Source organism: Zonotrichia leucophrys, chromosome 3, assembly GCF_028769735.1.
Source record: "Zonotrichia leucophrys gambelii isolate GWCS_2022_RI chromosome 3, RI_Zleu_2.0, whole genome shotgun sequence".
NCBI classification, from domain to species: domain Eukaryota; kingdom Metazoa; phylum Chordata; class Aves; order Passeriformes; family Passerellidae; genus Zonotrichia; species Zonotrichia leucophrys.
Window position 1 is genome coordinate 88,476,846 of NC_088172.1, and position 17,411 is coordinate 88,494,256.

The window sequence follows — 17,411 nt, forward strand, 5'->3', positions numbered from 1 at the left end:
GGTACACACCAGGCCCAGGCCGTACTCCCTTTCAAGCACATATCTGTAAATGAAGTGATGAGCAAGAAGTTATCTCTTACCTGAGTGGGACAGGCTGAACATCAAAGGGGAACTCCTTATTGTAAGTGAGGATATTCTTTAAGACTACAGAGAAGAGAATAAAAATCTCTACTCATAAACCAGCATTAATTCTACTACTTTGCACAGCTATGTCCATTCTGACAGCATCTTCACACACAAATAATAATAATAAAATTTTTAAAATAATCAGATCATACAAAAACCATCCCTCTTCTCTCATATTTTAAACACCAGCACAGCTATGATCAAACCTATATCACTGTAACATTCAGACAGGTGAACTGCAACTATAAGATTACTACTACCACACCCACACAGACAGATAGAGAAGATAAATGTGGCAATAACCAAAATCGTCATGAGAAAAAGCTACAGCCCCTGGGGTGAGGCCAGCAATCTTTGGTGGCTATTGAGAGCAGGGTGGTGGCATTACTGGCATCAGCTCCAAACAGATGAGATCTCCAGAGCTGACACATGTGGGTGCACATTCAGGCAGCCACCATGGAAGAGCAAGTGTGCTGCTAGCACAACGCTTTGCTAAGATTTTCTACTTCTTCAGTCATGTGTTTTGGGGGTTTTGTTTGGTGGTGGTGATGCCTTTGTTTGTTTGTGTTTTCTTTCCATCTGCCCTCATATGTCTGGGCAGATTGGTGAAATTCGGGAGAGATAAAGTACAATATCTGGGCACCAAGCCCCAAAGACATCACGTATACTTTCAGAATTTCATGCAAAATGGCTTTGCTGTTTATATTGGAAATTTGCTCACATTTTAGTAATCCCAACTTTAGCTACCATTTCCAAACACAACTACCAGTGAAACTTCCAAAGATGTGGGAAAGAAATAAGTACTTAATGATGGCTAAAGGGCCTAAAAATTTACAAGAGGACACCTGCAGGGAGAAGCACTCTCTTACCAGACAATGAATATCGCACAGTGGTAGGGGGAGCAGAGAGAAAAACCCCTGACTCTCCTCAGAGAGCTTCACTTCACCATAAGCACTCTCAGAGCAGAGGAATTCTCCCCTGAAGACTTCTGAATATTTGAAAACAAAACTCTTTTCAAACAATGTTCAGATTACACAAATATCAAGGGGTACTTAAATACCAGTTATGCTTAAGAAGCCATTGCCAGGCCCCTCTGAGCACACTACAACTCAGCCAGTGCAGGACAGCTTCCCTGTCTGCCTTCACATTCCCATCACCCAGTCTGGGCTCCTGCATTAGCTTACCAGACACCATCTGAATGCTCTAAGAATAAATTATTCCTCTGGGAAACTATAAAGAAACCAAAAAGTCTTTCCAATCTTTACTCATACTGATTTTTTTTTTATTTTTGTTCTACAACACGAGAGGTTAATCAGTGCCTAATCCCAGCCAGTAACAATACATAAATACAGAGAAAGGTTTAAAGTGCCTTCAGTCAGAGCTTTGAAGAGAGAACAAACTGATGCCATGTCTCTCTCTCCAAAGACTTCTGCTCTGAGGGACCAGTAATGCAGATCTCAACATGCATCTGAACAATCACAGCCACTTCCCACCAGAAAAGCAGCTGATCAACAGCTGACAGTCATCTTCCAATGCTGCTGAGGTTCAGGAAAAGAAAGGGATTTTTATTACTCTCATAATTCCCCAGCTCTCAGAAAGATACATTACATCAGAAACAGAAAGGGTATTCCCAGGAGGAAAACCTCAGTGAAGTGAGATCTTTTACAGATCATAGGCACATTAAACAGAAGAGACAGGTGTCACAGTAGCTCTCCTCCCACTTTCCAAAGGTTCATAAGTGCTAGACTCCCCGCTTCTAGTAACCAGGTCCCCTTAAAAGTAAAACAACCCTCATCCTAATTCACTTCAGGCATCACTAGAGGGCCCAAAGAGCTCTACTGACATGAGCCCAGGCAAGAGGCAAACAGCTCTACAGGACCTAAAATAGTGCTGCTGCTGCCAGAGGCTGAGCACCCCTGACCTGCCAGGAACAAATGTGGTGCTGAACATTCAGCTCAGAAGCAGGACTTCCTGCCTTTTGCTGCACAAAGCTGTGGCTCAAGTTTTTAAAGAGCTTTCAATTCTTGTCTCACCACCAATAGCAAATAATTTTGCGAAGTTGTAACACAGCAATGTAAGTGCTTCTTTAAAGATGAACATAAGTAACAGGTCCACTGCACTCAGCCGGGTGAAATACTTATTCAAAGCCATGGAGAAAAAGCTAAGCAATAAAACTTTGAGGAAAAGGAAAATCCTCTTTGCATCTGCCACAAGTATGAGCTTCAGTTGATTCAAATAAAAATACCAGACCACAGGAAAAAAAATTAGGTTAATACAAACAGAAATCTCCCTTGTAATGCTGTGTAAGACATCCGAGCTTTAAAAGGTTGGTTTCAGCTTTTTTGGATCTCTGTTTCATTTTCAAAAACACAATTCACTTCTGGGAAAAAGAGCCTTTCCCCTCTGTAATGTTGCTGCTTGAGAACGTAAGTCCCAGAGAATTCTCCACAAGTGCAACTAATGGGTAGATCCCAGCATCATGTCCTCCATCTGTGTTGTATTTCCAATAGAAATCTTTTTTTGAATAGTGTTCTGCAGGCTCTTGTACAGAAGTTGCCTTTTCTTTTGTGACTTTGGACAGTGTCACTTTGATTTGCTTAGAATCACAGAATCGCCTAAGCTGGAATGGACCCTCAAGGATCATCACAGTCCAGCTGCTGGCTCTGCACAGAACACCCTGAGGATCATACCATGAGCCTGAGAGCACTGTCCCAACACTTCTTGAAGTCTGTCAGGTGGGCGCTGTGACCATTTCCCTAGGGATCCTTTTCCAGTGCCCAACCACCCTCTGGGTGTAGCACCTTCTCCTGATCCCCAACCTAAATCTCCCCTGACAACTCCAGGCCATTCCCGCAGGTTGTGTCACTGCCATAACAGAGCACAGATCAGTGCCTGCCCCTCCCTCTGCCCTTCATGAGAAAGTTGTAACAGCAGTGATGTCTCCCCCTCAGTCTCCTCCAACCTGAACAGATCAAGTGACCGCAGCCACTCCTCATAAGGCTACCCCTCGAGGCCCTTCACCATCCTCATAGTCTGATTTTATCAGCAGCTGGCTCTTTCTTAAAATATTTCAAATGAAATTATCAACATAAGTCAGAAGATCAGGACACATTAACTTGGTAAAGACCACTGTCCATTTAGATTTTCTGTGACAGTGATTGTTTCTGATACTTATACTTTTTTGTAATAAACAACATAAAATAATTCAGATACCACGCTCCCCAGTACAACCCAGTATCCACTTGTCTTATAATTATCATCCAGGCATAATGGATGCCCTGGCCCATCCATTTGTACTGTGCATTCTTAGACTGGTATAAGCTTCCACAAAGAAATGGATTTGAAATCCAGTGTATTCACAATGACTTCACACAGCGCAAACTCAAAAGAGCCATTTGTATGTATGGAACCTCCTGTAGCATTATTCCAGCACAAATTATTCAGTGACAAATCCTATAAACAAACAGAAGTAGCCAACTGCTTCACTTTCCAATCTGCATAAAATGGAAGCTCAAGTAGGAAAAGCTAGAACTCAACAGCACAAGATTAAGGGGAAAAAAAAAGTAATTCTAAGGGTCCTGGTTGTTAGAACAACACCTAAACCATTCTGACAGCTTCAGGCACAAAAGTAATTAAAACAAGCCAAATTGTGCGAATAGCTGTTTTGTATGAATAGCTGTTTTGTTCCACCCTAATGGAATGGCTTGACCTAACAAAGGAATCACTTCTTTATATTGCCAGGCCAGATTTTTTAGCTTTTACTGGTGGGATGCAAAAGAAAATTGACAACATGCGAATTAAAACACTTCACAGTGGATTTTATGAAATAGCTGGTATTGGCCTGATTAAGATTTACTCTATTTGAAATACACTTAAAAACCACGAAACAAAGGCACAATTCAGAAAGAAAGAGGCCAGAACCGTCCAAGTAAGACAGCATTAGGAACATCAATGTTCAATTGTTGTTGTAGAAGCACCCATTCTCTTCCGAGGAAAATAACTCAGTGTATTTGAAAACTCATGGCCACACACTCTTCTTCAGTTTTAATATAGTTGCTTGTTGTATGAGGTGTGGGCTGAATGCACTTCACACTGCTAAGCAGTTTTTTTGACAGCTAAAAATCAATTCTGTGATGGAGGGCAAGATAAACAACAGGACTGTTGCATCATAATTGAAATTTTGGACAAGATTCCCATCTCTCTTCCATCATTCAGTCACTCACAGGGCATTTGCACAATGGAGTCTGAAATCCAGAGTCACTCAATGATTACAACATTGTAAATACTTTGTAAACAGAGAGCAGCAAAATCTACAGAGAAAAATCCCAAGTCAGAATTCAGAGGCCAGACATGCAACATGTAGTGTGAGGAAGACTGAATATTCCAACACACAGTTAAATCCCTTTCTCAGTTATGGTCTTCACCCATAGGACCAAGCAGTTTTGTAACACACCATTACTTTGCACTTTCAAGGAACAGTTTAAAAACATTTGGACTCTATGTTTTGGTAAAGATATAAGGAAGCTTAGCTCAATTCTCCACTTCTTAACAAGCTCCTCTGTAGGATCCTGTGCAGAGAAGCTCAGCAGAGCTGAGAAGCTCCCCCTATTCATGAAGGGGAAACATTTGCCTGCCCGTCATATTTATCCCCAACATATTGCTCAATGTAACAATTGTGTCATAAGCAAAATAAAACCATCTTCAATCAGCATGAAAGTAGTTCTTCCACATTTCTTGTTCCCTGAGAAATGCAGAAACATTAACATTCAGGATAATATTGCTTAGATGTGTAAGCTCTAATCATAAGGATGCTCTGAGAACAAAGCAGCCAGTGTTACAGGAAGGAAAATGAAGCAGATAAATAGATACTTCCTATATGAAGAAGTTATTTCTGGATTGACATACCAAGACCTGACCCAGGATCAGTTGGAAAAAAATAACATTACACAAAACCCTTCATAGACTGACTCACTTTGACTCTCACCTTCACTGGTCTGGTAGCATTACAGTGGGAGGTGATAGGTGAAGTTAAATATTTTCAAGTTAAATATTTTCAGAAGAAAAAAATAAATGTCATGCTGCAAGAAGGAAGACCACAAAGTGGTGAAATACAGTTCAAATAAGAAATGTGCAGGTAAATTATTCAATGTACTACTGATAGCTTAAAACACAATTTTGTGCAAAAATTAGCAAGCTCCAAATTGCTTATTTGAAAATGAAGATGAATATATTATCTAAAACATTTGGGTTACTGTACTTTTAAATTACTCACATTACATTCCTTAATTCACATCAAGTTTTCTCTGTGTGGTAACAGACACTTGGAATAAGCACCTAAACCCAGCATCACTGTTGAACTGCAGTGTTGGTTAGTCAGTATTCCTGCTGCTGTCATGTTTTCCCCTGTCATGACAAATGGCACTCAAAATACAAAGATATCACTTACTTGGTTCCAACTTCTTCAGATCCTCAAGCTTAAACTCATCCTGCGACTGGGTGGACTAGGACAGTACAAAGAAAGAGTCAGATCTTCAGATGCACCCTCCTCATCTCAGAATAAGATGCAAGGTGCTTCCTTTGTTCAAGCACACCAAGTTACTACAAAGCTACATCCCCCCAGAAAATCTCCCCAAAAAAAGGCAGGTTCACAGGTGAGGCAGAGATTACATTACTTCTCACTTATTAAGAACAAACCTATCCAATATTCCAAGCTCTAATGAAAGATAAATATCTTTAAACCAACTTGTTGTAAATTCTTCCTTACTGCACACAGGAACATTCACATTTCAAGACACATGTCCAACATTGTGACACTAGCAGAAATTACAGTACACAGGATGAGCTTGAAAAACTCAGCCAAGAACTCACTGAAAATAGAAGAGGAATTCCCATCTTTTTTTTTCTCCAGCTCTGATGATGGTTTCCTCCTCTGTCTGTGGCACATGTACAGTTACATGTACAGTTCTCAGTAAGCCTATCTGACTTACTAACTAAACAGAGAAGTTCTTAATTTTTAATTCTGAGGCAGCTCACCAACAGTTAGGTAAGATTAGTTTTTTCTAATCAAGTGGCAGAGCAGGCATAAAAAGAAGTGGAAATAAGAGGACTTACACTGGACATTCACTTCTGAGTGGACGGTCAGGTCTTACCTATTATGTCATTGCACGCTTGGCATCCCTTAGGATTGCCCATTGTTTTAAACATTTAATGTCCAATGAGATTTTTTTTCTTGATTTTGTCCAAGAGGGAATAGGTACCTTCTGCAAGACTGTGTAAGGACACTAAAGCAGCTATACCCTTAGTGTTAGGAGAGTGGGAAAAGGTGAGAACACTTACCAACTGCTTTAACCTCTGCCAAGAAACCATAACCTCCCCAAAGTGAAGTGGGCAAGAAGTTCCTGTATCCTCTCAAAAGGTTACAAAATCCTTGACTTATTGCTAGGGAATCAACAGCAGGGAAGGCTGGTCTTGCATAACATCCACCTCTCCAGCTTGGAAGGTTATGACATGGCTGCAGCTTCTGCTGCAGCCATCAGATGTGACCTGACCCACAAAGCTATTCCGTAGTGGAACATGCAGGCTCTCCTCAAAGTCACAGTGACTCCAAGCAAATGAAACATTCTTCAAACACCCCAGGTTAGATCAAAATAGAATGACAGGTAGTGGTAACCAAATAATTCCTCAAATTCTACACAGCCTTGACTAGTCAGCCCCAACCTCATGAGTCCAGCATGCTGTATCCCAGCCTTTCAGACAATTGAAGGCAGCACCTTGTCCAGCAACATGAAGTACTTGGTAGTGCTGCTGGGAGTAACTTGATGCAAAATTTGCCTGTCATCACTCTTTCTTGGCAAAGAAGTAATCCACTAACTCAGCCTTTGATTTACCCCTTCCCCATCCATGGTCTTTTGGAAATTTCTCTCACTTGTTTTTTGTTTTGGGGATAAGCATGTGCTGAGAGAAAAAATTATATCCACTCCCATGATATCTACTTTCAGTCCAGAAAAAAAGCCCAAAGAGAAATTTACAAATTATAGTTTTCCCATATTTTCCTAGAGCACTGCTGGTTTTCATGACTGCTAAAAAGTAACTTCTATTCTACACACACATTCTTCTTTGTGGTCTATTATGATTTGTGAAGCAGCTGAGTAAGTCTAAGGGTCATTCTGGTGATCTTTTTAACATTGCACACAGGTTAGGAAGAGAAATGAAACAGTTCGGGATGATGAAAATGAGGCAGAGAACCAAAGACACAAAACGTGGAGGTAAATTCCTGTACAAGCACCAAGAGATGCTCATATAAGCACTTTCAGCCTTTCTTAAGGCAGTCACCTGGGCCATCATGACGACAGCCTGGAAATTCCAAGTGTTCACTCCATTTTCAGAAGTTTGGGTATTTCTGAAGACAATAAACAAATTTTAAAAAGCTCTACAGTAATTTACTGCTAAAGTATGAAGTCAGATAGGAAAAAGAGCTATACCTGTAAAGCTGCACTCCTCAGTTCCAAGCATGTTGCAATTTTAGCTATGGTTTTCTGAAATATAAAAAGAAAAATTTAGTACTGAAAATAGTATTTCTCCACATTGACACTTTTAAAGAATGTAAACACAAACAGTTGGGGTTTTTTTTGCAAAGGTTTCAGGTCTATTGTTCAGTACTAGACCACTGAGCATCAGAAGCTTTCTTTATAGACAGGCTGGATTTACTGAAAGCACAATAGATGAAAGACATCTGCCACTTAACTCCCCTCCCACAGCCCAACAATGCAGAAACTGTAGTAATGCCTACCACATCTTAAAGTGTTTATAAACTCAACTGCTCTCAGGTGATAGAGAACTAAAAACAAAAAAAAAAAAAACCAAAAAAAAAACAACCAAAAAAAAGCAACCAAACAAAAAAAAAAAAAACAAACAAACAAAAAAAACCCACAAAAAAAACCCACACACACAAAAAAAAAAAAAAAAAAAAAAAACCACCCAAAAAAATCCAAGCCAAGTAGCCTATTACCTCCTGAGAAAGAAGGAGCCTCCAAAGAAAAGAGGCTTATTTTCAAATTAAATTTCCCCCCAGAAGGAAGACTAAAGTTGAAATACACAGCTGTAACTCATTCTCTCCTTTTAAATCAGGCGGTATAAAAAAGTTTCTCCACAAGCTGGATGCAAGGGGAAGAAAAGACTTCCAAGAACACAATTCTAGCATCAAAGAACTTCAAGAGTATGGGCACCTGGCAATCTATGCAGGGTCAGTGAAGTCCAAAAAGAGGGTTAGATTTTTTGGACGCCAAGAGGTTGGGAACAGCAGATAAAAACTACACATGCTTTCAAAGGTGCCTCCCCCAACACCTGTTCTGGCTCTCCTGCAAAGTGGTGTCACAAATCCTTCTCAATCTGCTCCTAGGCCCCCACTAATTCCAACAAGCAAAGTGACTGCAGTTTCAGTTCACCTTAGGCCACATTGAAAGTTGAAAAAATTCGGGAGCTGAATCTTAAGTAGGTCACACATCAATACCTCAAGGGCAGAGCCAACAGCTGCAGCATTCAAAAGCCTCAGATACCTGATTTTCATCTGCCACCACAGGCTCAAAGTTTTTGAAGCCATTTCTCCCCAGCTGGTATCTCCCCTTAACATTGTTACAACATGGCAATAGGCCAGACTTTTCATCTTCATATTTTTTTATAACTGCCCATTGTATGGCAGCCTTTCAAAACTTTAGTTCTTCTGAGCACCTTCCCAAAAAGCAGCGAGTGATGCTATTAACACAGGACACATTGTTCAGTCAACAAACTCTCTCCTCCCCAAAATAAATTCTGCTATACAACGGAGACCCATGACTGGATCTCCAGCACAGCTTGAAAAAACACAGGTATTTGGAAACAGAAAAGAGCACATAGAGTCCTGAGCTCACTTTGAGACTTTCAGACCCACACTGCATACGTGGGTGTTATGGATTTGTTTACATGTACTGCCAGGCTGGGTGGGAAGACACCAAATAGTACTGCAGAAGCAGATTCTCAGTCTCTAGAATGAGAACACACAACAGCCATCAGCTGCAGTATAACAAAAGGAATTCCTTTTTTCATTTGTGAACATCTGGAAAAATATATCTGCAAAGGTAGATTCTTAAAGATGAAGGTGTGAAATAATGGGTAAAAGAAAGGAGTCCACAGGTTCCCTAGGGAAGGGAGGGAAATCTCTGAGGTTTGACTACAGCTCCAGCATCTGCAAAAGTCCAGCTGTTCCAACGGTTTGAGTGTTGACTGCTGAGCAAAAAGCATGCCCATTCTCTGTGAGATCAAAACTCCTCCACTTGCACAACGAAAAGAGGGCTATGAGTTTGCAGGTACCAGCGCACAGCACACAGCCTCCATGCCCCACCACAGAACCAGAACATGTAAACAGATTTTCACCTGGCTCTGCCCCTCCTGGTATCTCGCTAAGCGCACACCATAAATGAGGTGTCAGAAGCACTACTCAGTCCCTATCTCCTATGTCAATTCACCAGTAAATTCAACAACTCCACTATTCCCTATCCTGCAGATTCATAACTCTGTGTTCTGAAAACTGTCTAACTAGCAGCCCCCTCACAGAACAAAGAGCAATACAAAATGTGTGTACTCTGGCTCCTGGGAGCTGAAGTGCAATAATGGCTCTAGAAACAGATTAATTTAAGTGAGTTTGGAAGTCTTAAATAGTAAAGAATAGGTTTTATATGGAATCTATTGAAATATGGCAGGCTCCCAGCAGGCATTATTCATAACTATTTCTTTAAGGGACCACACCCAACCCAAAAGTTAAAAATGCAGCTAAACACTGTTATCATTTTCAGCTGCAACTATCCCTGCTGCAAAGGCTCCTTTTTGCAGCAGAGAAAACATTCTGCATCTCATTAGAAAGACTGAAGCCATAATTAACTTAGCTAGTTTAAAATAGTTTAGATTCAGTTTATTGTAAACTCATTATTAGAATGGGGAAAAAGTCAGTTGATCTCCTAGTCAAGGTTTCTTCAGAGGAGTTGCACAAGGACTGCGCTAACTGTAATGGAGGCAAAGATGTTTGCATAAACACAGAGCCAGAGCAGAGCTTGGCTTTAACCAGAGTTTAGGCTGTTAGAAGACCAGTAGTTTAATGAATCATGCTAAGACTGTTCAACAGCGCTTGCATTTCAGCAAGTTATGGTTGCTTCAAAAGCAGGATTTTCTAACACCAACGAAAAATCAGCCTAGCACAGAAACAGTTACACAAGAAGCAACAACTATGGTTGGAAGAGGGCTTTAAAGGTCACATTTATTGCACAGAGAACTGGGTGAGAGTAACTGTAGCTGGAGGCAAGCTGATAGACATAGCCAAACCTAACTGGAACAATTCCTATCACAAAACACAGTGGTTGACAATGAATAATCATGAATTTTAGAGAATGGAGGTAAAACAGTGAACAGCAGTATTCAAAATGTTATGACTGAGGTAAATTCACCAGGCACTGCATCTCTTAGTATTTCATACATGCTGCCTCTCAGTGATAAAACTGTTGCAGGCCTCTTTATTGCTGTTGGAGGGAGACAAAACAAAATGATTTGCTGTTTACAGGATCTGCAGAGAAATGCTTCAATAAAATTCACAATCACTAATGAAGAGTCCAGCACTGTCAATTACCCAAGTCAAGACAGAGAACGAAAAATACGGAATTATGTCCAGCAATAGTTATAAGATGACAACCCATCACAATTTGAAAATACAGGAAAGAACAACAAAATCTGTAGTCTGCTCTTTCAAGGCAAGTAGCATATAGTGTTTCAAAACTGATTCTTTAGGAGCAAAAATGGGAGATGCAACTATTTAAAAGCCTGAATTCTTACCATAAACAATACATGCATTAGAAGACAAATGATAACTGGCTCACAGGATGACCAGGAAAGAAACTGGTGGTATCTGTCAAGTATTCTTAGATTAACAGATTGTATGATTACATTAGCAAGTAACACACCATCAATTTTTGTGTGGCCTTATCTGCACTGTAGCACCACCTGTGATGCATGAAATAAACCCAAACGTGGTAAAAGTTCATACAGACAGATAAGGATGAGGTGAAAGTCTTGTCCTTTCCCTGCAGCTGTAAAGAAAGTAGCACCCCCTTGCTACAGAGGAATCACTGCTGAAACCCACCTTCCTCCCCAGGGTAGGTCAAGTAAGAAACTACAGCCTCACAACAATTCTCGGCAGGATTTATGGTCCTTTGGAAAACAGCTGACTGAAAATCTACAAAAAACTGCACTGAGGGTAGATCAAGCAAGTGGAAATCATAATCAGCTTCATGGCCTTTCAATCTACAAAATTCTGCATGTAGCCTTGGCCAGTTACATCAGATAAGCAAACCCTGAAGGTTACAGAGTCTTCCACATTAAAATTAAAAATAAAAAAAAAAGTGTCTCTTGTATAACATACAGAGCCTCAGCATGCCGGTGGGTGTACTGGCAGGAGAATAGCTGAGCAAAAGTTACAGATTTGTAGCTGATTTTTAGAAGGGCAGGGGGAAAGAAGATACATTTCTATTTAATCAAAATACTTATAAACCCAGTATGCACCAAGCCCTCCAGCCTCATGCCATGTGAGTGATATTAGTGATGACAGTAATTAGTCATACTGACTAGATGATAAACTGGACGAGCTCTTGCAGAAATAGGGAAGACAAGCACAGCAAGGAGCTTTACATCAGAGACTTCGCTGTGCAGAGTTTTAAGTGTTTTTTTTTAAGCAACAGGAAAACTCCACTCACAATTTTCTTTTTTTTTTTTTTTTTTGTGACTAGCACTCCTCATGGTAGAGGAGATAAAGTTTTCTTTCAACAAAATGTTGGGGAATTGGTTTGTGCATGTGGCTAATGAAACAGGCACTGCTATTTGATAAACAGACTCAAAGATTCAGTGCAGCAGCCACGTAATGACTGGCAAAAACCAGCAAGTGATAAAAATGCCATCCTCTTTTATACATTATTTCAGCTTTAGAAACGGGTATCACTCTGCTAGGATGTAAAACCACCACCCATTACTTTTTTCTTTTCAGAAGACTGTTGCTTTAAGACATGACAGCACTTGCGCATGAAACATCTCCACTTCCTGAGCCCCTCAGGCCTTCCCTCATGGCTGACCTCATTCACTTCCACAATCTAGTTCCAGGTCCTTTTCATAAGACTCAGGGGACATCTGGAGGCAAAGCCCTGTGAGTTATGGTTCCCATACTCACAGGAGATGATGTCTCCAGAAGTGAGATTAACAGCTTCACCTTCATGAAGTAACTACATTTTCAAAAGTCTCCACAGAGGGGAAACTAAAGAAACACTAAAGATGACTCTAGCTGAGAATGATGGAGAAAGCTACCAGCAAGGGAGGGAGAGCAGAAGCATTCAAGGAATAAACAGCTGTCCAACATTAACAAGGCTCTCATGGCTTACAAATCAGGAAAAGTGGACCAAATTCTTCTCCAAAACTATGGCTCCGTTTAAAGCATTCATGAGCTTTATCATCTTTGCAGAAGGTAAGCAGAACATGGAATACCAGGTCTTTGCTTTTCATGTTGGTACACATAGAGGAAATAGCTACAAACCTCTCTCAGAGTCTATGTAAAGGTGCATTTCTTTAAGCTTCTTTACACACATCAAGTTCATCTCTAATTTATGTAGCCAGCACCTGTTTTCAGGACTTACATTCCTAAGCACAGCTTCCATTGCTCTTGCATCCTATTACCATTGGTGAGACTCTGAGCTAGCAAATGTCAATTTTCAGGTAACAGCATTGCTCAAACAAGTGATTTATTTATTAAACATGAAAATCTGGAAATATACATCTCTAGTTTTTTATTCCTAAGAAAAGCATGCCTTTATAGAAGACAAGGAACTTTAGTAGGGCCTCATATCTCAAAAGATTTTATTTTGCAGTAAATGCTTGAGTGCATGAGTCCACTTAAATCCCATCACAGAACTGCAGTAGTATGTTTCTGAGACAAGAAACAGCCTTTTCAACTGAGGTGAGAGAGGGAGGAGTAAAGTAATTTCAATATTTTGAAAGATTATAAACAAATAACATTCTAAGAGACTGCTAGGGAGTATTCTGCCAGGACCCTTCCCTGTCAGGTGTTACATGTTGTTGCGGTGTGTTGCAATGTCCTGTTTTTAACTTCCGGGTCCCTTCCCAGGTGTGCCTATGCCTCTCTCCCTGCCCCCTCGCCCCCTTGCTGAGTGAGCCCTGTCAATCAGGTTTAACATTCCAGCAAGGCGTCGTATGGTTGGTCCATTTCAAAGGATGCTCCTCAGGCCTGGGGGACATTGGCCCGTATAGGTGTCCCTAGTCCCTTGAGACCCTGCCCCTTTCACCTGGTTGGTAGCTCACCTGTCCCCTCCCCTTCCCCTGTCCCCGAGCTTATAAGGTTAATCAGACCATGCGGCCTCTGTTCTGTTGGAGGAGTTGCCCTGCTTCAGACCTCTGTAACCATGGAATAAACATCTGGATATAACCCTCCAGCAGAATCCTCTCCTCTTCACCATCGCCAGAAGCTCTCTCTCCTGAGGTAAACGGAGTTCCTGACAAGCCTGGACTTGCACCAGTGCCCTGCTGCAATCTCCAGCAGCCAAGGTATCTCTGGGGTAAAGCACCACAGAAGCCGCCTTTGGCTCAGCAGCGAGGGTCACACTGACCCAGGCAAAATCTAACTGGTTATATTGGGATTCCTATTCCAATAACATGTTAAGCTTTCATCCCCCTCACACAACCTCAGTGTCTGCAGTTCAAGATGTTTTCCATTCAGAATTCAACATAAATTGTGCTAATGTTGAATAAGTAAGTTATCAAACATTAATCCCCAAAAAAAGGGGGATTAAAAAAAGAAACACCCAGGTTATGAAAGACACTGGCCAGCATTCCTGACACTCAATAGCACAGCAGAGCATCCCTCACATCTAATGACAGCAACCGTTTTAGCCACGCTGGGCTCTGTTGCTGTTTGTGTACATTGAGGGAGGAAAAAAGGTCTCATAAGGCTTCAGCCTGCAAGATAAAAAAACACAACACATCAACATCTATGAGTCAAGCTCCTTGCCTGAACAAACAGCAGTACTCACCTTCTGATCTTCTGTGAATTCCAAGTTGTTGTGCTGAGACTGGGCCTCTTTCTGGAGGTGCCTGGCTAATCTGGATGGGAGAAAAGAAAATTGTAAAGTGGGAACACAACCCAAACACACACACCCCACCTCCAGAAAATGTGTCAGCCAAAAGGTTCACAGACTGCTACTCCAAAGAGGTATGAGTTGGTTTTGCAGCTGCGTATTTGCTTTGTTTTTGTCTTTTGAATCAAAATTTTCTGTAGCCATGGTAGTTCATACTTAAGAAAAAAACCCAGAAGGTAAACAAAGTGTGCAACATTAGGCAGGAAAGACTAATGCATAATGAAAGGAGAACAGGTAAGAGGATCATTATAGCCAACAGCCCCTTTTACAAGCACTGACTTTTTTCCTCTCACAAAAGCCTTCTTTTACAATAACAAACCACAGCCCCTGTGAAGACCCACTGTGGTGCAATCCCACACACATTTCCCGGGAGAGGCTGAGGCAAGTGAGATGCCAGGGGGCTCAGGTGAGTACACCCTAAGCCATGGCACACACTCTCCCAGCACTGGAAGCCAGGCACAGGGCGGCTTGGCCTGGGCTACTGGGGTGGATCCACTCACATTAGTGCCTGTCAGCACCACAGGCGGAGCACAAACCTCCTCCCTTGTCATCACCAAGGCAGGAATACCAAGGGGTTTGGAAAGTAATAGTAAGCAAACAGCTTGAGAAAGCAAAAAGAAGCTAGAGAGAAGCTATGGGAAGAGTTACAGTTTCCATCCTGAGAGGAAGGAGAATATTAAACAAGCAAAACCTCTGGGCAATTGTTGCCATTCCTTGTAAATAATTTTTTACAAGCAGAGGGAGAGGGAGGACAGGGGTTGAGGGGAAACCCAGGGACATCACAATAGGCTTCCTCCTGGAACCTCACAAGTTTGCACTGTGAAAGAGACTCTGCTTCCCTCCACCACTGCTGTGGGCATTGGCCCAGATGTAGGAGGGCTTTATAAAATATATACACCAAGATGCATCCAGCAGAACAAATTGTTGTCAAAGCTACAGGAACAAAAATCAGAATTCAATTTCTTTGCTCTTCCTCAAAATCAGCTCTCAAAAAATGACTGAGGCCACTGTAGCTTTTAACTCTTACCAGGAAAAACACAGCCAAATAGGATGAGGTAACTGCACAACTTGGTGGTATTGTCCCACTTCAAAAATGGAGAAAGATTGGGGCTGAGAAAAGACAAAAAGCATAAACATACTCGAACCCAAAAGTACACTCCTTGCCTACTGCCCTGCCCTATGATACACAGGACCAGAGAAAGAGCATTGTAATGATTTAAGAAAACAGATTACCATAGCAGCAATGTGCCACCCACAACAGGAAGCATCACAGCATTAACATTTCTGCAAGCATCACTAACACAATCCTCTTTCCATTTGTCACTAATACAAAAAATCCACCCTAATCCAAATGAATGCATCTGGCATTCCCCTTGAAGTTCATTCAAAGTTAGATGAGACCAAATTCCATGATGGGGACATTTAACAGGGAAGCCACTGCTGACAGCTCGAAGGGTTCCTGCATGAATAATCACCCAAATGATTGACATCCATGTAAGGGCAGTTAGTAAAAATATCTTATTTTACTTTTGATGATTCTTTTTTTCTGCTGAGATACAGATCTGGAAGATAACTTCTTTTCATCTCTCTGCCAAGGTTTGTAGAGTAACAGCCTGCTCTACTCTAAAAGCCATCAGCAAACTGCATATCAGTGAACTTGCAGTGACAAGTAACACTTCATCCTTCCTGGTGAGTGAATAAAATGATGAGATTACAGCCTCTCCTGACCAACCAGTATGTGGCCAGCAGACCAGTTACTCTGAATGACAACTGAACTGGCAACCAACGTGGTTAGAACCCAACTTGTCCTGAACAGTGCTAGAAGATCCCTCAGGGAGCATCTCTTCAGCTGACTTTCTCTTGGCAAACAAGTGTGAACCCTCTTGTCAACTTCCAGAAAATTCACCATGAGAAGCCTGGCCTGAAATACTGCAATCACAAAGAAATAATTTTCATTGTCGTGGCAAATGGAGTAGTAGGGAAGAACATCTGACTAAAGGTACCAGGTGCATTTCCAAGGAGTCCATCATCAGTGCTCCGTAGCCAATACTCCTCTGCTACCACAGGAGTCATGGATGGTGCAGTCACACCCTGTGCCAGCCAACCTGACTGGGGCCAGGTTCCCCACTCTCCCACCCTGGTACCATCAGGGACACAACACACAAGCATGCAATGGACCCCTTTTCATTCTGATGGGTTGCGTGGAGTTTTTTTGGTTAAGGCTGATACTTAGGCAGCCCATTTGCCAAGTCACTCCATTGCCACAAGCAAGGTGCCAAGGCAACAGGATGATGGAATGGGAGCATCCCGGTCCAGTGGAGCATCGGGGACTCCATCAACAAACCATTCCGGCAGCCCACGCTCTCAAAATCACAACCTGGTTTGGGGTAGAAGGGACACTAAAGATTAGCTTGTTCCATCCACTGCCATGGGCAGGGACACACCTTCTACCAAAGCAGGTTGCTCTAAGCACCACGCCGGCCGCTGCCGACCTCCCAAGAGAGCGGGACGGCCGGCTCCCGCCTTGCCCCCCGGCCGGGCACCCCCCGAGGGAACTCCTCGGCTCCTGGCCCCGCGCCTTGGAGAAGGGGCAGAGCCGCCAGCGGGGCCCCAGGGGCGAGGGGGCCGCGGCCTGGGTACGGCGGAGCTGCCTGTCCTGCCCCGCCCCAGCCGGGGCCGCTCCCTCACCCCGGTGCCTCGCCCGGGACGCCGGGGCCACGCCGAGCCCGCACTCACATCTGATACTCGTCGATCGCCTCCACCAGCTGCCCCCAGGAGTCGAAGTCGGTACCCTTCCTGAAGCTGGCGCCCCAGCGCTGCAGGAGACTGCGGGCCGCCTCCGACATAGCCCCAGTGCTAGGGCACCATGCTCACCCCGCGCCGGGGCACCTACAGCGCCGTACCGCCGCTCCCGCCAGTCCCGCGCCCACGGCACGGCACGGCACGGCACGGCACGGCACCGCCCCGGGACACCCGAGCGCGGCGGCGCCTCCCGCCTGCACCGCCCAGCCGCGGAGGCGGCGCCGGCCGCGCCCGCCCGCGCCATCGCTATCGAGGCGAGAGCGCTACTTC

The 17,411-nt window shown here is 42.9% G+C and overlaps 1 protein-coding gene across 1 annotated transcript in view; it reads right to left on the reverse strand.

Annotated features, from left to right (window-relative positions):
- Positions 1-17,333, reverse strand: part of AIDA (axin interactor, dorsalization associated) — a 36,402-nt gene extending 19,069 nt beyond the window's left edge. The window contains exons 1-5 of the mRNA XM_064709173.1: positions 17,076-17,333; positions 14,235-14,304; positions 7,608-7,661; positions 5,573-5,627; positions 81-144 (exon numbers count right to left, since the gene is read on the reverse strand). Of these exons, the coding sequence (XP_064565243.1) occupies positions 81-144; positions 5,573-5,627; positions 7,608-7,661; positions 14,235-14,304; positions 17,076-17,185 (353 nt within the window). The 5' untranslated portion in view covers positions 17,186-17,333. The remainder of the gene's footprint in view (positions 1-80; positions 145-5,572; positions 5,628-7,607; positions 7,662-14,234; positions 14,305-17,075) is intronic.
- Between the last annotated feature and the right edge of the window lie 78 nt (positions 17,334-17,411).